Raw genomic sequence first — 25,221 nt, forward strand, 5'->3', positions numbered from 1 at the left:
AACACTGTAGACCACATGACCTGCATGTCACATGATCAAAAGATGGCGGCAGTTATATAAGCGCCAGTATTGTCTGATGAAAAGTCCATGTTAAAGCATTAAGCTTGTTTTGTCCGCTGTGTCAGAGATCTCAATTACAACTGTAAGATACATTAGCGCAAAATTCATTACCTCTGCAAGGATAACTGTTTTTCTTTGTTGACTATTGCACATTTAGTTTGTATAAATCTTCAACAGTCGATCAAAAGAAGTATTATCAACAACATACAATTTCGGACGAATACCAACAACATTACCTTTAGAATCGCAAGTCATGACGCAGAATCATGAATCCATTATATTGTTCTCTGTGCAAAATCAGAGTTGCACTTTGAATTTGTTCATACGGCCTATGATTAATTTGCTTTGTTTTATCATCACTGGGCTGAAATTAATCAATTCAATTATTGAATTAGATCACAACAGTTTCCAATAAGCAAAATCAATGCCTGTCATTAGCATGTAAATGTAGCAGGGTGTGTCATCCCACAGATCTGTGTTTCAAATCCGAACACATTACTCTAAACTTGTATGGCTGTTGTTAACGGGACAGTACATCGATGGTTCTATGTAAAATAATGCAATAGATAATTTCCAAGTGTGACATCACAAGCTTGTTTAAATTCTCAACCGAAAACAATAGAGCTCTGCACAGTGAAGCTGACAGCGCAAGCACTGCAAAGAGTAAACTGGATTCAGTCTTGTTTTTTTAATAGAGGCAAATTGAAGAGAAAGCTTGTGTGCTGCTATCATGGATGAGTTACAAGATACTGATTACCAACTTGATCAGATTAGAAGCCAGTGATTAGAAAAGCCTAGATTGCAATATAAATATTCCTGTCCTATGAAGTCAATCCCTTTCCTACCCTTGTTCCTTGCGGACAGGCGAGTATCTCTGTCAAGTCGTCACATCTTATATGTCAATTCATGTGTTTTCATCTGTTTCATTTTGGATGATTCTACACATTTAGATAAACACTTGTCATGTAATATTTAACTTTCATTGAGAAAATATCCTAAAATGTGAAAAATTATTTCCATTTGCATGTTTATCCTCTCCGTCCGGTCGTCAAAGCCCTTTCAGAAAGCTGGCAATATATGGTCACTGTGATGTGTAAAGCTATATTATCATGCACCTCACTGTCACAGTTGTAGTAGTAGTGAAAAATCATATTTAAAGTGCACCGAAAGGCTTGCATTAGGCCCATCTGTTCTTATTTCAAAAAATGTGCATTTGTTTACAAAAGTGAGGAAAGTTCGGTCACATGATAAGCCTACACCCATGAGTGTGGTCACTGTAGCAGAAACAGAATAAGGCGAGCAGAGCAGAGTAAGCTCGGGGATAATCAGCTTCCGATGGTTGACGTCCTGTCTCTTTAACATCACAGTACCTGTTATATTTCATCATAAAACATCCTAGCAGCAATTAAGTTATTCCCTCATCCGTTCATCATTATCATCAGCTGTTCCAATGAGAGCTAATGATAGGCAGTAATAAGTGTGTGCTGTAGGATGTACTGATATACATATCAGAGAATATCTGAAACTAGAGCCACTATAAGTTGTAGCAGGATCATGAGAGGTAGTGGTGTCAGATTTTATTCCACGAGCGATACTGCTGCAACAAATTTATCTTACCAACATGTTTTAGTCTGCTGTTGTGAAAGAATTAAAACAAATTCAAAATTTGATTGAGCTTAGTTTATCTTGTGCTATGTCATGTGACTTTCATTGACTCGTAAATACGGCTTTTTGCTTCTAAGAGGGGTATAAGGGATTTATTCTCCTGTTGCGAAATCCACGTGTAGCCTGTTTCTTCGCAGCAGGGTTTAAGGGATTTATCCTTCCTCCCAGAAATTTATTTCCCTCGCAGGTGGGATATCTGATCTGATCGTGTCATTCTGACATGGAAGTATGATAAAAATTCTAGCTCACAGACACTTGGAATGTTATCCTGTATATCATATTTATATGTTGTATCAGAAATGTCACACAACTGTAAAAATTAATAAGCAAAAGAAATAACAGATGTTACTCCAACAGACATTGTCACTGCATATATATTTTTATTATCCAGTTAGAGGGAGAAACATTAAGAGATACAATCACTAAACATGGCATCAATTCCAAAGACGACACTTTCTGGTGGTCTGGAGATTGCAAAGATTCTGAATGGAATGTGGCAGGTCTCTGGTGCCCATGGCAACATAGATCCCAGCAAAGCAGGTACCAATTACAGTTTTTCCCTTATACATGTATGTCCTTATTCATGTTTTGTGTCATTTGGGCCATGCCAGTGTGACCAAGTTAAGTAATCTTATTTCCCTTGCTTGTTTATCTGTTAAGTGTCAGATATTAAATCTTAATAACAAGGTAATATGACATAATAATGTGTTCTATCCACCGTTTTCTTGGGCAGGAAAGCAGTTGTTAAAAGTAGTGTACATCCTTTGAAAGGTTGTGTGATTATATCAACTGGCCCACTTTAGCCCTCTGTAATATGTCTGCTGTCCATGAGCCAAAGGGCCAGCAGTTAAGTCAACCAGACATCTATTGTTATGATTCAAGGGGTTGACCATTTGATGTTTTGGGGGAAACTAGGGACTTTATTTTTAAATATAATTTGTTCCAAATCATGCTGAAAACATATTTCACTCAGGTTTTTTTTCCCAATAAAAATTGTTCATTAGGCATCCTGGATGCCCTGAAAGGAATGTGTTTTTTTTAAATTGTTCAGCTCCTTCTTTTACAGAAAACAATTGTGTGATTTGAAGCATTGACAGAAAAGTATCCTGTCTCCAACAAAATTCCAATTTGAATTGACTGACAAATACTGTGCAAATGCTGATTTCAGTTGGGGAAATGCTCAGGTACTACGATGCTGGCCTCACAACCTTTGACCTGGCAGATATTTATGGTCCAGCAGAAGAGATATATGGTGCCTTTGTACAGAAGGTAAACTGTTAATAAAAAAAATGTAAAGCTGTATGACCACAGGTCAATGACATGTACCACATTGCTGAAACCCCAAAGCATGGTACAGTACTGACAGGCCAAGGGTCATAATCAGGGGGTTGGTGGGGTAGCCTAGTGGTTAAAGCATTCGCTTGTCATATCAAAGACCCAGGTTCGATGCTGGGTAGTATATGTGTGAAGCCCATTTCTGGTGTTCCCCGCCGTGATGTTGCTGTAATTATGCTAAAAGAGGCGTAAAACCCATCTTCCATAGGCAAGGGAGTTAACCGACTATTAAAGTCCAGTTTCCACCCTTGCCGAACTATGTCGGAATTACGGGCTCGGTCAAAGCGCCACCAGTGGGTAGGTATTATGCACAGTTATGACCCTTCAATGTCCCTCCTATTGACCAACCATATTCCTCCTCTCATATCCCTTGCATTTGCTTCAAACAAAATGACGGTGCCCACTCAAGACAATCTGATTGATACTCAAGACCATATTATTATTAAAAAGGGTCTTACCTCGTGAAGCACACCAGATCATTTGAGCTACATGATTAAAAACATGAAGAGATAAGAAAATATCTGTCGATTCGCTTTGCAAATCCTGCAGTCGACCCAATATCTGCACATCAATATTCTTATTGTTTACGAACCGGATGTCTCGTTTGTTACGCAATTTTGATTGGACTATGCATGGATTTGTTAGTCCAGCCAAAATGTAACTTTGGAATTCCTGCCTGGTTCGACAAGGGTGGAAACTGGACGTTTATAGTCTGTTAACTCCCTTGCCTTGGGAAGATGCATAAACCATACTCACTCACTAATGATCAGTGTTATGTTTTTAGACATGTTCAAATGGCTGACAGCTGCTGACTAGAATAAGAAAAGAACATTGTATCCTATCATTTTGTATTATGGTTTTTACACAAAATAACTAGTTTGGCACATCCTCATAGACAATAAGGTGAGCTTCAGTACCTGTGTTACTTGGGTGACTTTATTTCTTGATTGTTGCTGTGGTCAATGAAATATCATGTCTGTCCGTCTGACAACTGGAGAGTCCATGTGGAGAGAGAGAGAGCCATGAAAAATTGCAGATAACTTTTGTATTTTACAAAGATGGTAATCAAGTGTTTTCAGATTTTGGGGTGTTATTGAGTATGTTATGCCTGGCTATTACATCTGGAACCCATGTCTTTATGAGGAGATTTCAAATGTTAACAGACCGCCTCAGTGGTCTTGTGGTAGAGCGTCCGCCCGGAGAGCAGAAGGTCCAGGGTTCGACCCCGGGCCTCGTCATACAAAAAGACGTTAAAAGATTGTACTTGTTGTTACCCTGTCTGGCGCTCGGCATTAAGGGGCTAAAACAAGGACTGGTCGGCTCGGAGTCAGTATACTGTGTCTGAGTGGGGTATTCATGTTAAACTGCGGCATAGTATCTCAGTGAGCTAGCACTACAAATCGGCATCAGTGCGGACTAGTACAAGCAGCCACACACACACATACACATGCATGCACGTCGCTATATAAGTGCAATAATCTTAGATGCGACGTTAAACCCAATTTCACCTCAACTCACCTCAAATGTTAACATTTCTGAACCTGGGTGTCAGCCTCTTCAGTGAGTACTTTCCCTCTTTACCAGCTCACCAGCCTGCGAGGGGATGATGCTGTATCCAGCTTACAGGGTCTGACAAAGTTTGTGCCCCGACCAGGACCAATGTCACGACAGGTAACCATGTGTAGGTCTTATATTTTTTGCGAGTTAGTTTACAATACCAACTAACAAAAAAAAAAATGAAATAGGAAGAAATAAAATGACCTTTGACTGAGATTAGTAGTGGGACGATACACTGAGGCATTGGTGGATCGCGATTTTATACTTCTTGATACAAGTATCAACCACAATCGCACACTAAGTAAAAGGTATCAATTCTCACCTTAAATTTATACCTTTTATAAATGTTACACCAAACAGTAATTACTATTGAAAATGAGAAGTGAAAACGTAAATATTTTCATCCATTGTGCCATACTTGACACTGCCAACTGTAAATCGTTAGTGTTCCAGGTATTTAGCCATCCTGATGGCTTAAGCACCACATATCACAGCACATGCAAGTGTAGCAGTACGTGGAGTCGTCCCACAAATGACATCCTTACCTTGTCAGCTTGGTCATGTGTCCCTTTGGTCATGTGGACAAGGCGTCCGACCCCTGATCAGGTCTGTGGTTCGAATCCCATCACGGGACTCGGAAATTTTATGGCCGCTACATTGACGCCCAACCTGGGTCTGAGCACGCTCCTATTAAATTTGAGCAAATTAAGTCTCAGTACCCTACTATGCGGCCCGGGATGTGCCTTCTGTTGATGGGGAAGCATGTAGCAGGGCATGGAGTCATCCCACAGATGACATCCTTACCTTGTCAGCTTGCTGAGGGGTTAACCTCTTTGGTCATGTGGACAAGGCGTCCAATCCAAACTTCATTGACAAACTTCAGACTATATTTGCAAACATGTCTTAAGACAGGGATAGCTGTGGGAACTTGAACCAATTGTCATCGTTCATACAGTGCTTGACATTACATCATGATAATAAAACATGTATATTTTGTATTGATAATGTACTGGAAGGATCCTTGAAATCCCCTTTACCTTCCATAAGTTGCACATCTCTTGTTTCTGAGAGTATATTGCATCAGAAGAGCTACTTAACAATTCTCACATATTTCTGTCATAAATGCAAGGAATTTCTTTCAATGCCTGGAATATATTCATAAGTATATAATATTAATATGTTTGGAAGTTTTGACCATAATAAGTTCCCAGATTGTCGCATAAGTGATACAATCATCAAGTATAAGTTTCTAAAAATTGGAATGTTGATTTTATAGGGACTTAATGATATGTGTGTCAAGAATTCCATGAATTGCGTGGAACCTAAGTATAGAGTTGCCTCCCTTCAGTGTGGAGTTGCCTCCCTTCACTTGCATAGTCTGTGACTGTCTTCATATTACTTGAGACTTGAGTTTGGGCTGGCTTGTTTATCATGCTTTAGACATGAGAGATTTAACTCTGCCCTCAACCCAAGACTTCGATTTGTTCAGTTGAAGCCAACTTCAGCTATTTTCATCTCTAAGTGTCCGAAGACACATTTCTGATTCTGTTTTCATACCTACAGGATATAAGCACGTTGAAACATAGGTTTCAAATCAGTTTATGTTAGTGACCATACATTGTGTTATGAGAAGGATTCTTAGTTCCTTCTTGTCACAATATTAGGCTTAAAAAAAGTTAAAAATGGCTCTCAGGTTATGACTTATGAAAATATAGTGTGGGTGGTGTTTTTTTTGTTTTTTTGCTTATTCAAACAAATATGTAACAAAATAAACAGTTGTGTACCATCAACCTGAGACAGGGCCTCCCTACATAAACAAGCATACAAACTCCTATTGCCGCCATGACCTTAACACGTGATGCACAGTAAAGCAGTGTGCATGTAAAGGGAAGTGACTGTGTGCTATTTTGGATCACATTGTTTTTAAGTATTAGGATTTTAATTTACTTTTTTATGAAAATGGAAATCAAAACGAAACGTGCATCAGTCTTTATGATTATGAGGGTGGTGCCCGAGAACCAAGACTTTTATTTTTTTAGCCTATGATCTGTGTGCTGATGTTGGCAGGTGGTGGAAGGGGCCATTGTTCGGTCAATGAAACGAATGAAGGTCTCCCGTCTCGATAGTGTCCAGTTTCACTGGTGGGATTACTCGGACAAGCGGTACCTGGAGGCACTGAAACACTTGCAAGATCTCCGGAAGGAGGGAAAGATAGGTAGGCCTGAATACTAGGTGCAGTGAGAACATGTTAACTCTGTGCCTCTGTGGTCTAGTGGATAGAGCATCTGCTCGGAGAGTGGTGTTTGTGGTGTTTGTGGTTCGATCCTCTGGCCAACTCCGTGGCCTAGTGGAAGCCATGTCTCCCCTTAGATGAAATGTTTGTGGTTTGATCATCTGGCCAACTCCATGGTCTAGTGGATAGCATGTCTGACTGGAGAGTGGAAGGTTGGTGGTTCGATCCCCTGGCCAACTCCGTGGCCTAGTGGATAACATGTCTGACTGGAGAGCGGAATTTTTGTGGTTCGATCTTCTGGCCAACCCCGTGGCCTAGTGGATAGCATGTCTGCCGGGAGAGTGGAAGGTTGGTGGTTCGATCTTCTGGCCAACTCCATGGTCTAGTGGATAGCATGTCTGACTGGAGAGTGGATGGTTGGTGGTTCGATCCCCAGGCCACATTGTCAGTATACTGGCTCAGAGTCAGTACACTGTGTTTGACTAGGGTATCCATGTTAAACTGCTGTGTGGTATCTCAGTGGGCGAGCGCTATGAAAACGTCATCAGTCAAGATTAGTACAAGCAGCCACACGCACATGCCAGTTCGACTTTAGTTGCTATGGAAGGGCAATAATCTTGAACATGACGTTAAACCCTATTTCACCTCGACCTCACCTGGAACCATACAAACATGAAGACAGTAAAATGTTTAGTGGTCTTGAACTTTGACAGTGGTGATGTTTTGGTTTGGTTTGTTTGTTGTTTAATGCCTCAGCAATATTCCAGCTATATGACTGCAGTCTGTAAATAATCAAGTCTGGACCAGACAATCCAGTGATTAGTATCATGAGCATCAATACACGCAATTGTGATCGATGACATGCATCAACCAAGTCAGTGAGCCTGACCTCCCGATACTGTTAGTCGCCTCTTACGACAAGCATAGTCGCCTTTAACGGCAAGCATGGGTTGCTGAAGACCTATTCAACCCAGATCTTCAGAGGTCCATTGGTGATGTATAATATCAGCGATATCACTGCCAATTATATAATAAATTGTGTAATACTTCATGACCAGTGCTAATATTAAATGCCAGTGCTGAAGTTGATTTGGCCATGGCCACAAAGTATGTAGAGTTAACAAGGTTTCAGCTGTGACTTTATGAGGTCTAAAATCATTAAATGAGTTTCACATTTGTATTCATGAATGCTCCTTATGAAATAGTCAAATGTTGCCTAATAGTCTACATGGCAAGGGAGTTAACTGACTGTAAAAGTCCAGTTTCTACCTTTGCCGAAATAGGCTGGAATTTCTAGGCTCAGTCGTAGCGCCACCAGTGGCTATAACGAGTTATGGCCCTTCTGTGTCCCTCCTACTGACCAATCAGATTCCACCTCTAATATCACTTGCATTTGCTTCAAATTCAATGGCGGTGACCTGATCAACAATCAAGATCTATATTGTAATAAAACGGGTTTCACTTTGCAAAGTGCATCAAATGATGTGAGCAAAATTGACGGTACACCTTCTGCAAATGCTGCATGGCAGTTTACAAACCTGGAGTTGAATTCGTTACGCGATTTTGATTGGACTATGCACAGACTCGTTGGTCCAGTCAAAATATAACTCCATAATTCCAGCCTAGTTCAGCAAGGCTGTAAACTGAACTTTATAGTTAGTTAACTCCCTCACCTCGGGAAGATGAATAGTATATTGCTAATCACTTATGTTTGATACTTACTTCACACTGTTGATGTGTTAGAAGCATCCCATTGTGCACACAGACAGTCCATACTTCAGTTGGCTAACACTAACAACTGTGTATGTTCTCACAGGTGAGGTGGCGCTAACCAACTTCGACACGACTCGTCTACAGGAGATCATTGACCATGGAGTGACTGTGTCCAGCAACCAGGTCCAGTTTTCGCTCCTTGACATGCGGCCAGCAAGGAAGATGGCGCCAGTCTGCGAGGCAAACAATGTCAAAATACTGGCATATGGTGTGTTAGGTGAGAAGTAATAGTTGTTCGGACATCAACAGATTTATTATGTGACTTTTAAGAAATGATTTCAACATTTTGCAAACCGTTTTTTTTAACATTTATTTAAGGAATAAACAATGAGTGGGAGTTGTTTATTTTACAATAAAACACTGCAGGGAGAATAAACCATGAGGGGTGCAGCAGTTAAATGGTGCCAACGATAAACAATGACCACGAGTCATTTGTTTCTTATATGAGATATCAACATTTTGTACAGCCTCTTTAAGGATGGTAAGAAAATTTACAAGCTTTAATTTTTTTTATTTAATTTAATAATGATGACTCCCTGAAAACAATACTACCTCAGCAATGTTGGACAAGTTCATTTTATGAACAGGGGAGTTAAGTTGGGTATTTGCCGCATATTCTCATGAACCTCACGTTTGATTTTAGTACCTTTTCTCCTGATACCGATTGTCATATTTCGCCTACTTTTGGATGTGATCGTTTGGCCATTGCAATTTTCTGTGTTGCCAAGGTACCTGAGTTCCAGCCGTCTAAGGTGATTCACGATTCGCTGTGATTGTGGGTTTGAATCCTGGTTCGCCCCAATTATGTTTCTAGGTTTGTCAGCACCATTCCCGTGCTCGTTGGTTTCACAAAAGTGGTAAACGTCTGAGACCTGCATCACTTCAGGCTTTCCTCCCACATTAAGCTGACACACTGTGATATAACTGGAATACTGTTAAAAGCGGCGTTAAACCCAACTAACTCACTCACTCACTCACTCACTCACTCACTCACTCACTCACTCAACAATAACGCTGTCCAATTTACGTCATGAAGTTGCAAGCGTATGTTCGAATCTCCAGAAATGACATCAAGATGAAATAAACCATGCTTTGTTCTTCGTTCTTTGCAATATATCACATAGCTATCTATTATAAGTTCATAAACTCAAAAACATATTGAAGTCAGTTCTTAAAAACAGGGTCAGAGGGTATCAGGGTAGGGTCACAAAATAAATTTAAAATTATGGCTGTATCTTAGGGAGAGTCATAAATATATTAATACACATATTATGATATTTTTGGCATTTTTAGGACATGGGGAGGGTAATCCAAAACTGTGACAAGTAATAGGGGAGGGTCATTATTTTGCATCAAAAACCTGAACACCGGCATGAACGTTGCCGATAACGGTGAAGGCTGTACTGGTTAACTGTCTATAGGTGTGACAGTAACACATACATAGCTAATATCACATGTGCTGTCAGTTTAAGGTTGGACCAGCTGGGTCAGTGTACCTAGCAGGTTAGGGAAGGGAACTTTAATTGAAAAAGAATGTCCATTATTCAAACACTTGTAATACATTCACCACATCATACCTGGATTTATAACCCATTGGTAGATGAAATAATGACCCCAGACACAATGCGAACCACTGAGTGCTTTGTAACCTGGACACCCTCATAGGCAGCAGTGAACGTTATTGAGATAATTTGCAGTCTTTGTCAGGTAATCATATTAGTTCTACAACTAATTATACCTGTAATAAAGTCATTAACTGAGCTTCAAGTGAATGACGACAAATACACAGGTGGAAGGTTATACCAGGAAACATGGATGACAAGAAGGGGCGAGTAGTTGTATGATATGCAGTTTGCCTGAAAAATAAGGGTTGTTGCTGTTGAGTATATAAACTGAATTTCATTGTTGCAGTAATAATATGTACATGTGTTTTCTCTATACCAAACTACATAATTGTACATACACATTTACACACTCAGATGAATTTGCAAGGAGAAAGGTTATAGTATGAATCATCCACTCAAATGCAAGGATTCAAGGGGATTCAAGGTTTCCCAATTGGCCCCTCGCTGGTCAGAAGCCCAGTTTGTTGGGTCGCTGTCGCTCATTGGCTTCTGGTGATTACGAAGGGTACCCGTAATTAAAATGGCGCCGGCGAGACAACTGAAAGTTGGAATGTTGTTTCCCTTTAAAAATATCTTTTATTTATTTATTTTGTGGTTTTGATTAGTATTTTATAAACATTAAAACACAGGTAATCTGCACGCAGATCTGCCAGCATCAGATGTTTGACAAAAGGGGAAATAACTCTTATTACCTTGTAAAATATACTACCACATATTTACTGATAAGGGATTTCAGTGAAGGCGAAGTGGACATGTATTTAAGATGGCTGCAGATCTGTTGAAAGAGGATTCAAGTTTCCCTGAGATAGGTTTGGTCACACTGTTTGAATGAAAAGTGAACATAATTTGACGTTAGGGATAATAAGGCTTACTAAAATTAAAAAAATGGTTCTCAGGCAGGTGGTGTCTGTATTTTTTTTTTATCGGGGGGTGGGTGGGAATGTGGTAATCAAACTGGTATGTAACCAAATAATTTTTTACAGTTGTGTAACCAAATGAAAAGTTGTGTACAATCAACCTGACAAAGGGCCTTCCTACACAAATGTATTCCCTGATGAGTAAAATACTGGAATACAGTATTTGACTGCTGTTGGACTGGGAATATTTAAGGATTTTTTTTGCTTTTTTGAAAATGGAAATAAACACAAAACGTGCGGCCGACATTGTGATGATGCGGGTGGTGCCTGAGAACCAAGATTTTTTTTTTTTAGCCTTATCATTACATACTGTACTTTAGCGATATAGAGGAAATCAAAAACAATGTTTTTCCATATCATTAGGCCTCACCTGTTGTGGTTTTAATTATATTTAATTTCAAAATATGGTAGTTAGGGGATATTTATGTTACCCTGAAGTCATGCTATGCTTTGTTTGGTGAAAAATCATGTGTTCTATTTTTTTGGTCACAAACTGTATCACTGAAAACTCCTATAGAATCCACTTTCCCGAGACAAGGGAGTTAACTGACTATAAAAGTCTGGTTTCCAGCCATTCTTAACTACTCGTAGGTTGGAATTTCGGAGTTATATTTTGGCTGGACTAACCGGTCTCTGCATAGGCCAATAAAACGTAATGAAATTGACGTCTGGTTCGTAAATTGCTTAAGTCGATTGCAGGATTTGCAAAGCATGTGTACTGTCAACTGGGCTTCTACAGAGATTTTCCAAATCTTTTCATGTTTTAAATCAAGGTGCTCAAGTGATTTGATGCACTCCGTGAGGTAACCTGTTTCTTGACAATATCAGTCTTATCGATCAGACCGCCTTCACTGGGCACTGCCATTTTGTCTGAAGCAAATGTAAGTGATATGAGAGGTGGAATCTGAAGGAAGGGACATAGGAGGTAATTAACATATAATACCCACTGGTGCCACTACGATTGAGACACGGAATTCCAGCCTAGTTCGACAAGGATGGAAAATTTGGCTTTTAAAGTCAGTTAACTCCCTTGCCTCGGGAAGATGTAAGAATCAGTTTAATGAATTTGGTTTAGTGGGAACAATGTTGACTTTTTAATCCTTAGTATTATTAAATATTTTGATACATGTTTTTAATAATGATAATGATGCAACTATCATCTTGAATAAATATAATAGTAGTTGTGATACTTTTTAAACAGTTGATTAAATGTATAAATATGTAAATATTGTAAATTGATATATTTCCTTCAATGTTAAAGCTGCAATTTTTCACATTGCCAACAAATTTCCAGGAATTAAATCTAACATTGATATTTGTCCTAAAACATCCATCCAGTTCTTCATTTGTTGTGAGTGAGTGGGATAGAATTTCATCGGCATTGTTTCGTCCACTGTGCAGATGGTGAATTGCCACTGATATTGTACATTAGGGCTGGGTCGGGTTACTCGTCGGGTCAGGTGGGTCATGACTTGGACCCGGGTACCCACAGGACTACCTGGACCCATGGTTAGTCATGTGAATTATTGTTTAATGACAAAAACTCACTATAGCTCAGTGGTGGTTACACTTCTTTCTGATGATACATCCATTCCTTTTGACTTGCATGTTTGAGTAAGGATAACGCTTCAGTCAACCGTGTACGCATGATCAGTTCGTTTGATACATGTATTAATAGTTACTGTGTGGGCTGCGGTGAAACGATTCCCAATCAGACATCTTGTTCCCAACTCTTTGAGACCTGCAGTGGGTACCTGGGTAGGGTCGGGTAATAGGGGGTCGGGCACCTGGGTAGTAGATTTAGACTCGTCCCAGCCCTATTGTCAGAGCTCCAGATAACTTTTTGAGCAATTGAGTTTTTACTCTATGGTTTCTATTTTAATTGGGTTATTGCATTTTTCATTGGGTAACCAATATTTTTTTACTCATCCATTCATCACTCTATTGGGTTTTTCCCAAATCAGTGAACATTTTAAGATTTAAAAAAAAATGAAATAATGTTTTAGATGTATATAACTGTTTTAAATATATAGGCTTGTCTCGGAAAGTAAATCAGCTTGCAGTTGTGTTTCGGAAATTAGCTCCTTTGTACGCATGCTGAAAAAACGTCATTCGGTATTTACGCTTGCTGTTTTTAAACATTTGACTTTTTCATTCAATGCATGCATACCTGTACGCAAGTTAATTGAAAGTAATTGGGTTTTGAATATTTTAGGGGGGTATTTTACGCAAACACACTGCTTATCTGTAGGTCTGTATTGTACATGGATATTTTGAACATCAATTATCCTTGAGAGATTGCTTCATTCCAGGTGGTGGTTTGATCAGTGAGAAATACCTGGGGAAACCGGAGCCAAAGGGTCGATCCGTCCTCAACACTGCCTCGCTCAGCAAGTACAAGAACATGATAGGTGAGCTAAGCCCAACACTATCAGTAAAACACTCCCATAGGAGTAAAACACTCTCATAGGAGGTCACACCTAGCTTGGTTCATGGCATGTCAGCGTACTGCTGTAGTTGTGGATTGTTGCCCATAGTATCAATCACTGGATTGTCTGGTCCAGACAAGATTATTGCTGAGTGTGACAATAACAACACATGCATACGCGCACCACACTCATACACACCACACTCACACGTACACACACTCGTGCACGCATGCACACACGGGATGGTGACAAGTTCATTACTGCTTTACGACATAAACATTAAATCATGTGACATGGTTTCTGATTGGTGCATTGACATTGATTGTTGTTAAAAACTTTCTAAAGATTCTTTTCAAAATGGGTAAGGTTACAAATGAATTCCCTGAATCCTGAAAATGTTCCAGAATATGCCAATGTGAGATCATATCTAAGCTCACCTGAACAGGCACAGTGTTGTCCACTGAACATTATACTATGACATTTTTTGTCAGCTCTGAAACACCAAACTCTGTTGCAGTTAAGATGATCTCAATATTGTTTCTTTCCCCAAAACAATTTCAGAATTTTAACATAGCGGCACCATGGCACTCACATATAACATATCATTTGCTGTAGTGATTGAGTGAGTATGGTTTAACGCCGCCTTTAGCAATATTCCAGCACTATCACGGGGGGGGGACACCAGAAATGGGCTTCACACATTGTACCCATGTCGGGACTCGAACCCAGGTCTTCGGCGTGACAAGCGAACGCTTAAACCACTAGGCTCCCCGACCGCCGCTCATTTGCTGTATGTTATTGTATTTCTAGTCAGGGCAAAACTAGATGTTACTTTTTCCAAGTATTTTGATATTTGACCTTGAACTCATTTATCTACAAGAATTTATTAAATTGCACAATTCAGACATCATCTGGAAAAAATCCTTGAAATGCAGGATACATTCAAAATATGCTGAACCATTTTGAAAACAAAAAGGCCATATAATGTTTAACCTTGTCATAACCTTTCATTTCTACTCTTAAAAAATGGAGGTGATTTTTCAAAACTGTAAGAGTGAGTGAGTGAGTGAGTGAGTGAGTATGGTTTTATGCCGCTTTTAGCAATATTCCAGCAATATCACGCTAATCTGCTAATCGCAGACTGTGAAACATTTAACGTATTGGCCACTGCACGCTGACTATGCCAATAACCTGTTTTGGTATTGTGCTTTACAAACATAAACATTCTTGCGTAGGATGTGCGTCGTCAACACTGATCTTTGTTTCAATACTTGGCAATAACATCAATAGTTCATGATCCCCTACTTGTTTTGAAGAGCATATACCTGGTTTATATTCCATCTACTGGTAGGTACTCATATTTACCCCACTAACTTCAGCAATCCTCATTATGTTGCTGTTTGTTGTTTTACGCCACACTCAGCAAAATTCCAGCTATATGATGACGATCCATGCTCGTGGGTTTCACTGAAGTGGTAAACGTCTGAGACCTGCATCACTTCAAGCCTTCCTCCCACATATAACTGGTAAACTGTTAAACCCAACTCACTCACTCACTCACTCACTCACTCACTCACTCACACTCACTCACTCACTCACTCACTCACTCACTCACTCACTCATGAGGGACAAGGGACAATTTGCCTGACTACACACCCAATCCTCTTTTGGCAGCTCTTACAACAAGCACTGTATCCTGAGAGCCTTTTCTTGTCTGGGATGCTGCCATTAAAAAGATTTTTCAATGATAACATATTATCTCTTTATTTCCGATTATTAACAATTTGATGTATGATTTATTGTCTTCTGAACATGAAAGTGAGCTTCAGAGCCAGAAAGTTCTTGTTCTGTTATCTTATTTAAAAATATGCATCTACAAAATAAAAAAAATGGAGCACAGAACAATCCTTAATTTCCTCGAACTGATGCAATCTGGAATTGCCAAATCATTCTAGACTTGAGTTGGACTCCTTTTTTAATTTTTTTTCTCTAGGGACTGGGAGACAGAATACTGGCAATTGTCTGATATTGCAAGAATGTATCATTTATCATACTGCTGGATTTTTATAATGGGACCCATTTTGAGATGATAATGATTAAATATATTGAAATAACTTTGTTTGGTGACATTAGGTGATAATAGGCAGGGTGTCGTGCAGGATGCTTCCGTCCAAGCCCTGAGGGCTTTCCATGTTTGTGTCATTTGTTTGAGTTTTGTTTATTTATATTTTTTGGACGAAAGGACACTGAACGTTTCTTTGGTCAGTTTCAAAATAATAATTCATTGTTTATCCTTCTTGTCAAACCTGTCACACAACTTGTGAGAGTCGTGCAGAGTTATTAACCCTTATAAATCAAGGCCTGTGACTCTGGAAATATTTCCACTCCACCAAGACGTATTGCAGTAAACAATTTATTGATATGATATTCTGTTAGTCTTGTCATTAACTAGGCTAGGCTTTTTTACACAGATGCTCCATACCAGTCAAGTGTGTTTACTCAGTTGCTTCACCAGTTTACAATATGAACCCTATGTCACAGTTCATACCACCAGCGGGGGCACGGGTGGCCCAGTAGTCTAAGGTGCCGCGATTCGCTGTACAGAGTTGCGTCCCTTGGGCATGCCAGAAACCTATGATTGTGGGTTCGAATCCCGGTTCGCCCCAGTTATGTTTCTAGGTTTGTCAGCACCATACCCGTGCTCGTGGGTTTCACCGAAGTGGTAAATGTCTGAGACCTGCATCACTTCGGGCTTTCCTCTCACATTAAGCTGACACGCCGTGATATGACTGGAATACTGTTAAAAGCCAACTCACTCACTCACTCATACCACCTGCCAACAAGTTTGGGTTGTCTCTTTATTTAAATGGATTAAGTTTAACACAGTTATTCTCACATAGCTTGAATGCTTGATCACAGTGTTTAAAATACCCGTCAGATCAACCATATCAGATGGGCTATTGTCTTTGGACTGTCTGTCATCTTGTGTAAAATGCAAAGCCGATGGTCTGGCTGATTTCTTTTTCTATATTTACTGTATTCGACATAATAATAATAATACTTTATTGTGAAAGATAGAACTTCTTGCCAGAACAACTTGACATTACAAATGTCTTTCAGTATATTTCTATATGATTTCAAGCATGGTTGTATTTCTTTAATATTTGTTACGTATATATGTCCTTTTGCTAATATTAATAGTCTCAAGACAAGCATTATTTGCTGGGGACTGAATCGTACCCAGAATTTTCTTGGGGTACATAAGAACTGGACATCATGTTCAAGGAGACATATTGATGGAAATTACTAGAGATTGGTTACAAAAACATTTTTCATTAACTGCAATTAATTACACTAACAGTGACTTTCGACATACTAAATCGTATATTATAAAATGTATTCTATGCCATATATATATCCATATATCTTCCCTGGGTTGATGGGGCGGTCGGGTAGCCTAGTGGTTAAAGCGTTCGCTTGTCACGCCGAAGACCCGGGTTCGATTCCCGACATGGGTACAATGTGTGAAACCCATTTCTGGTGTCCCCCGCCGTGATATTGCTGGAATATTGCTAAAAGCGGCATAAACCATACTCACTCACTCACTCCCTGGGTTGATTCCTGGTCCAAATGCATCATGTTTGTTGAACCCGAGAGTACTTGGGGTGGAACGGTTGGTGTATTGCTGAGCATCATGTTAAACAACGCACCCACTAGGGCTGGGACGAGTAAGACCCAGGTACCCACAGGACTACCCGGACCTGTGGTTAGTCACGTGATTATATTGTTTAATGGCAAAAATTAACTTTATGGTTACACTATAAGTGACAAATGTTCACATTTCTTTCCGACTATGCACACATTCCTTCTGACTTTATATGTTTGCATAAAGATAAAACTTCAGTCAACTTCAGTGTATGCATGACCAGATCATTTTATACCTGTATCAAAATACATTTTGACAGGAGTACGGTCAAACGTTTCCCAATCGGACATTTTGTACCAATCTCTTGAGACCTACAGTGGGTACCCGGGTAGGGTCGGGTAATAGTGGGGTGGGTACCAGGGTAGGGTTGAGTAATAATGGGATGGGTACCCAGCCCTTGCATCTACACATCCATAAACACGCCCGCCCGCATGCACGCACGCACACACGCACACACGCATGCACGCACGCCCGCACGCACGCAAGCACGCAAGCACACACATTTGCCTGGTCTAGAGTTGATGAGTGACAGACAACCGTGCTAAATGGACTCCCTGAAATATCACTGTAGGAGCTAGAAGGTAACCTGGTAAAGCCAGACCAGCTCACAGGACTGAGTAAATTTAACCTTCTGTTGTGAATCATTGACTGTCCTCTGATCTGTGTGCCTCATCAACTGATACATTTCCCACATCTCTGAAACAATAAAGTCTATGAAGCTAAAACTTGGCATGACTAGTCCCAGCAATGGTGTCTCTAAAACATACCTAAGCAGTTCTGGTCAGATTAATTGCCATGCAAATTTTGTCCATTATTCAGTCGTTTTTGCATGTGTAATTATTAACTTTGAAATTCAGCAAGAATGTTGTATCAGAATAACAAAAATATTCTTGACATACCTCTACCTCACTTTATATGGATTTTACTGATATGGAGGTGAGTACAAGCAATGGTTTCTCCAAAATGACTCTTAGCCATTTTGCCAAGTATCATTATGACCATGTGTACTTGACCATGAGCCTAGTGGTTAAAGCTTTTGCTCTTCACGCCGAAGACCCGGGTTCGATTCCCGACATGGGTACAATGTGTGAAGCCCATTTCTGTCATGCCCGCACGCATGCACGCACACACTCTCACTCACTCCTTGACCATGTAACTGGAATACTCTTCAAAGCTACATAAACCCCACTCACTCAAACACTCACTCACTCATGCACTCACTCACTCACTCTACTGAGAATGCTTTGATGTTTTGTTTCTCATTATAATATTTTGTGTAAAGGTTGATTGATGTGTTTTCAGATACATGGGGTGGATGGCCCTTGTTCCAAGAGCTGCTTGAGGTACTGGATGAGATTGCTAAAAATCACAATGTATCAATACCCAACATCGCAGCCAACTACATCCTTGCGCAGCCGGCAGTTGGGGGTGTCATATTGGGGTGTCGACTTGGAGTGCCTGGCTGTGAACATATTGATGACAACCTGCGAGCTCTCACAGTTAACCTTACAGACTCCGATAAACTTGAGATTGACTTTGTGTTGAAGAAAGGTCGTGACCTTATGACTGCTATTGGAGATTGCGGAGACGAGTACAGATGATGTGTGGAAAGTTTGGTGTATCTCTTACAGCTGATGTGACTGTTACTTAGCATCTAATTACTGGAACTACCCAGTTTTTAGCTCCCCTTCATGAGTTGCAAAAAGGCAATTATCACATGGTTATGAAGAGTTTTATTTCTTCTATTCTAAAATATGACGATCTAGATCTATGTCTGTATTACCTCACTAACATATGTAGAAAGTCAGATCATGATGTTGTTGAATGACGGAAGACTGCATTTAATCAGGGCCTTGTCCCACAAACTGATCTAGGGGCACGGGTGGCTCAGTTGTCTGAGGCACTGCAATTCGTTGTGTAGAGTTGCATCCCTTGGGCACACCATAAACCTATGATTTGGGATTCAAATCCCGCTTGCCCCAATTATTGGTTTGTCAGCACCATACCATGCTATGGGTTTCACCAAATGGTAAACGTCTGAGACCTGCATCACTTCGGGCTTTCCTCCCACATTAAGCTGACACGCAGTGATATAACTGGAATACTGTTAAAGCAGCTTTAAACCCAACTCACTCACTCACAAAGCTATCTTAGCACTACGACGATCATAAGTCCCCTACGTTAACATAGACTTACGACAATCGTAGCACCAGTATTGCTTCATTGACCCATAACATTGCTGCTTGGAGGTCATTCATGAAGTGCTGGAATCATCTGTGGTTGTAGGAATATACAATTTCATATGTGCAAACACTTTGCTACAGTGCTTATATTTATTATGTCATGTTATTTTCTTTAATTATTAATAAGGTATTGTATGGAAGCACATGAAAACTGCTAGCAGGGTTAGAACAAGGCTCAAAAGCTTTACTAATCCAGGTAAAGATAAAATGCCCTTGTAATGGCAAAACAATGGTAAATTTTGGAAATGTGTACTCCCACAAGAATTTTTACTAGCCCAAAGCTAGCAGGCTAGTATTAATTTCTAACCCTGGATAATAACATTATTTGTTGAAAGACAAATTGGCACATCACACCTACTCATGTTTAAAATATAACCTATTAAAGGAGAGCTGCAGTACCTTTTGTTCTCTGATTATGTATGGAATGGAGATCTTATCTTTAAAAAAGATTAAAACTGTTGACCACATGGATATTGTGATTTGTACTGTTTACTGATATGGAGATGTGACGTGGAGTTATGAATTTGTAGAATAAACATATTCTAGTTGTACCCCGTGAAGATCTGGGTTAGAACTGGTCTTTAGCAAACTATGTTTGCCGTAAAAGGCGACTGACTATGCTAGTTGTAAGAGCCTGGTCAGGGTTGCTGACTTGGTTGATGCATGTCATTGTATCCCATTTGCATGGATCCATGCTCATGATGTCAATCACTGAATTGTCTGGTCCAGACAATTATCTGCAGACCACGGTCATATAGCTGGAATATTGCTGTGTGGTGTTAAACAACAAACAAACAAAATATTCTTGTAGTATTTCAGCTGAGTTCAAATGTAACCAGCCATTTAGCGACCAGAACAAGTTTTATGAGTATGGTGCTGACAGACCAAGAAGCACTCTCATGGTGATTCTAGCATTCAAACACGTGATTATAGGATCCAGCATGCTAATGGGGTACTAACTCTACTCAGAAATGGAAGTGCCTAGGACTTGGTCAACCTTCCCTCCCATCTGCTGAAAAAAGTGTTAATTAGGATAAGGTGAGGTGAGGTGAAATGAGGGTTAGCGTTGAGTTCAAGATTATTGCACTTGTTCACATTAATGGTGAGTGAGTGAGTGAGTATAGTTTTACACCGCTTTTAGCAATATTCCAGCAATATCATGGCAGGGAACACCAGAAATGGCTTTCACTCATTGTACCTATGTTGGGATTCGAACCCGGGTCTTCGGCGTGAAGAGCGAGCGCTATAACCACTAGGCTACCCGACCGCCCCTCACATTAAAGGATTCTGCTTCAAAGCTGATGTACAATTAAAATAGGAACTAGACTTGGGGCAGTTAGCAGTCCTAAAAAGTCTAAATCAAGTCGTCCCCAAGTTTGTTATCCATCTGTTAAAACGTTTCATGATAAATCTGAGGATAAAGTATAACTCAAGTTTCAAAACTAGTCTCAATTTCCCACAAGGCATGAGTTACAATGTCAATTTCTGCACAGAAACAAGGCATCCGGCTGTGGAACATGGTCAACTTTTCAGATGAATTTGAACAATTGTGTCCCATTCCCTAAAACAATTTAAGCTACAGCTGTCTTAAAATATGAGTAACGATCACCTAACACTACAATATCTTTGTGGAGCAGGGACCTAAGCAACTGTTCATCTGTAAAAATCCCAACGTCCGCATTAACCACACATCTGTTGATAAGTCCAGTGTGTTTACGTAGGCAGGTGACAGCAAGCAAAACATACGGTAGAGACATGCTGTGGGAGACACTGGCAGCAGGACGGGTCTAAGGATTGGCAGATGTACAGGTGAGGTGAAATGGGGTTAAATGTCGCATTCAAATTTTTGAAGTTGTGTAGCGAGGTGCATGAACGTACGTGTGTGTGTGTCTGTGTGTCTGTATGTGTGTCTGTCTGTCAGTCTGTGGATACCTCGCCCAGACACCGAGTCGACCTGTCCTTGTTCTATCACCTTAATGCCGAGCGTCTAGACGGGTAACAAGAAGTAACATCATTAAGCGTGTTTTGGTATGAGGGGCGGTGGGGTAGCCTTGTGATTAAAGCGTTTGCTCGTCACACCGAAGGCCCGGGTACAATTCCCCACATGGGTACAGTTTCTGAAGCCCATTTTTGGTGTCCCCGCCATGATATTGCTGTAATATTGCAAAACGCGGTAAAACCCAACTCACCCTCTCAATTTCGGTATGACGGGGAACGAACCTGTGACACCCGCTCACTCAATCCGCTAGATCACGGAGGTGGCAGATTTATCAGCAAAGGGTACACCTTGTACAAACTGCCATTGATGCGGAACTATTTCTTGTCACTAACCTGTTAAGAGATTAATATGCATGACATATCAACAGACTACAAACGCAAGTTTGACACTCTTTCAACAAAGATATTGTATTCCAAGTTAACCGAGGTTTGGCCACCGAAACGTGCTTGCAGTGTTGCAAGTCGTAGGGGTTTACCACCAGTGGGTTGGTTGGTTGTTTAACGCCGCACTCAGCAATATTCCAGCTATGTGACGATGGTCTGTAAATAATCGAGTCTGGACCAGACAATCCAGTGATTGATATCATGAGCATCGATCCACGCAATTGGGATCAATGACATGTATCAACCAAGTCAGCGAGCCTGACCACCCGATCCCGTTAGTCTCCTTTTTACAACAAGCATAGTCACCTTTTACGGCAAGCATGAGTTGCTGAAGACCTATTCTACCCCGGAATCTTCACGAGGACCACCAGCGGGAGATCGGCGAGCACGGAATAGGGGTGGCAGACAATGGATCATTATCAAGCGAATACTGAGATTCGAACCCATAACTCAGCAGCCTGTATTGCATGCCTTAGACCTATTCGCGCACCTGCCCCGGGGAACAGAAGGCAATAGGGTTGTTGCCGTCTCGGAACAGCGTGGCATGATCACTGTAACGTGCAGTACACGGGGTATCAAATGGAGAATATGACAATTTGATGATGAACATGAAAGTATTGCAATAATTTAAGACAGAATGACGCGCGAGTACAAGGACCTTTTGCATTACATGCACCGATTGGCTGATAAAGGCTCAGACATGAATCCATACAAAAGTGGACCTTTTGCATCAAATGCCCAGATTGTCTGATAAAGGTTCAAACATGGATTCATATAAATGTGTCACTTTACACGAGAAGTTGTTAGTTTACGAGGGTTCAAGCATGTTCGAGCCATCATATTTGCCATTTCGGGAAGCCTTGCTGCAAATTGTTTTGAGCGTGGGTGGACGTATACTGTCTCATTGTAGAAAGATGAAAATACATTGACCATTGCAACGACAAAGCAAGCTAAAGCCCTACACAGATCGGGATTGTCTTTGTAGAGGAGAAATGGCAGTTTACTTGTGAGTTCTTAATTAATACCAATTACCTGAATTATGTTTGCTTAGGAGCATTAAAAACGCACTCCGTTTGTTAGGAGACCTCCTAGATATTTTCCTAATGAATATCATTGTAACGTCTCTAGGCATGACGAGGCCAGGTATCAAACCACCGACCCTCTGTTTTGAAACATGTCAAGTTTACCGAGTTGACCAGCGTCTCCAAGACACGCGTCAGCCTCTTGAAAAAGTGAGTGAGTATGGTTTTACGCCGCTTTTAGCAATATTCCAGCAATATCGCGGCGGGGGACACGTGAAATGGACTTCACACAATTTACCCATGTCGGGAATCGAACCCGGGTCTTTGGCGTGATAAGCGAACGCTTTAACCACTAGGCTACCCGACCGCCCCCTCTTGCAAGAAGACAGTGAACCCTCATAAACTCGGAACTCACCATATATGATTTTAGAAGATGGTTTCGTCTCAAAGCGTCTAGTTGCACAGTGTCACTACGCTTGTCTCGAACTGTGGATAAAGAAGAAGTCAATATATACACTTGGTAGAAATCATCATATATTTTCGATGGTCTAAAAGACTTCATTGCGGAGATCGATGCTCAGATGTCAATCACTGGATTATTTGGTCCAGACTCGATTATCTACAGACCGCCGTCATATAGCTGGCATATTTCTGAGTGTGACGTTAAACAAACAGATAATCACAAAAGCATAACCTTTGGAAAATGAACAAACTTTACGAACGTGCAGTGATCAAGTACTGGCAGGAAAAGAGTTTAACAGCAAGAGCCATCCATAAAGATATGAGTACAACACAAAGGGGAGGATGCCGCTTTCTATGCAACCGTAAAGAGATGGGCAGCAGAGTTTAAGCGCGGCAGGGACAGCCGAGAAGACGAATTCGTCCTGGAAGGCGACAACAGAAGTGATCCAGAGAATCCACGACATGGTGACAACCGGCCTGCGAATAACTGAGCGTCGTATTGCTAGTACAGTAGACTACGGTTAAAACGAACACGCTTATAACGAACTTACTTTTTGGTCCCTACTATTTGCTGTAGTTATGTTGTATATATGCTTATAACGAACTACGGTTATAACGAACTAAAATAAGTAGTCCATTTGAGTTCGTTATAACCGTAGTTTATTGTATAGTAGGCATTTCCCAGGAGAGATTACATTCCATTATCAAACTTGAGCAGCGTTAGAAAATCAACAAGAAAAGCCAAAAAACACCCAGTAGTTATGTTGTACGATTTTTTGAGGTTCAAATAAACCCACTGATGAACCAAGGTTCCCCATTCAGCTGGAAAACGACCGTCCTAACGTGTATCGATAATCCTTTTGAGGCACTAGTACAGTCGTGTCCCGCTTATACGGACTTCAGATGGAGAGGCACTAGTTTAAATAAGACTAATCTGTTCCCGAAAATGTTCGAAAACGTATTATGTTCTCAGATTTTCCATACAACAGACCCGTGAAGATCCGGGGTAGAATAGGTCTTCAGCAGCCCAGGTCTTAGGCATGCAATACAGGCTGCTGAGTTATGGGTTCGAATCTCAGTATTCGCTTGATAATGATCCTTTGTCTGCCACCCCTATTCCGTGCTCGCCGATCTCCCGCTGATGGTTCCCGTGAAGATTCCGGGGTAGAATAGGTCCTCAGCAGCCCATGCCGTAAAAGGTGACTTTGCTTGTCGCAAGAGGCGACTAACGGGATCGGGTAATCAAGCTTGCTGACTTGGTTGATACATGTCATTGATCCCAATTGCGTGGATCGATGCTCAAGATGTCAATCACTGGATTGTCTGGTCCATACTCGATTATTTACAGACCGTCGTCATATTGCTGGAATATTGCTGAGTGCGGCGTTAAACAACAAACAAACAAACAAACATACATACAACATCGTTCACTTGTTATGCTGGGTGTGTTTGTGAGCGGTGCCACCGATGGGGCAGAATACGCTCACCTTTTCACGAACATCTGACTATCACTGTATGATGATGATTCATAAACACATGCTTATGATATGGTCTGAATTGTACAACTGAATCCTATGATTATTGAAAGGGTTTTGTCGCTTTAATTTGTTTCATTTGAGTCATGTTTGGAATGTCACGTAAAAAATATTGCTGAAAAACCTTGGTTTTAGCATTTTGAGATACACTGATCGATCGCCTACTTATGACATTTGATTTAACCGTTCATTACATTCGTCAACACCAAAGAATTCATTCATGTTATGTGTTGTTATGGTAGAGTGCTTATAATCCTTTTTTTCCGGTTAATATCGA

The 25,221-nt window shown here is 40.6% G+C and overlaps 1 protein-coding gene across 1 annotated transcript; it reads left to right on the plus strand.

Moving 5' to 3' along the window:
* Positions 1 to 47: 47 nt before the first annotated feature.
* LOC139461954 (uncharacterized) lies at positions 48 to 20,072 on the plus strand. Its single transcript, XM_071243444.1, has 8 exons — positions 48 to 142; positions 2,117 to 2,265; positions 2,894 to 2,994; positions 4,645 to 4,731; positions 6,685 to 6,832; positions 8,667 to 8,840; positions 13,478 to 13,576; positions 18,603 to 20,072. Exons 2-8 carry the CDS (start codon positions 2,154 to 2,156, stop codon positions 18,899 to 18,901), a joined length of 1,020 nt encoding a protein of 339 aa, XP_071099545.1. The 5' UTR covers positions 48 to 142; positions 2,117 to 2,153; the 3' UTR covers positions 18,902 to 20,072.
* The last annotated feature ends 5,149 nt before the right edge of the window (positions 20,073 to 25,221 follow it).

The sequence above is a fragment of the Haliotis cracherodii genome, unplaced genomic scaffold (assembly GCF_022045235.1).
Source record: "Haliotis cracherodii isolate W230 unplaced genomic scaffold, xgHalCrac1.p SCAF_15, whole genome shotgun sequence".
Taxonomy (NCBI): domain Eukaryota; kingdom Metazoa; phylum Mollusca; class Gastropoda; order Lepetellida; family Haliotidae; genus Haliotis; species Haliotis cracherodii.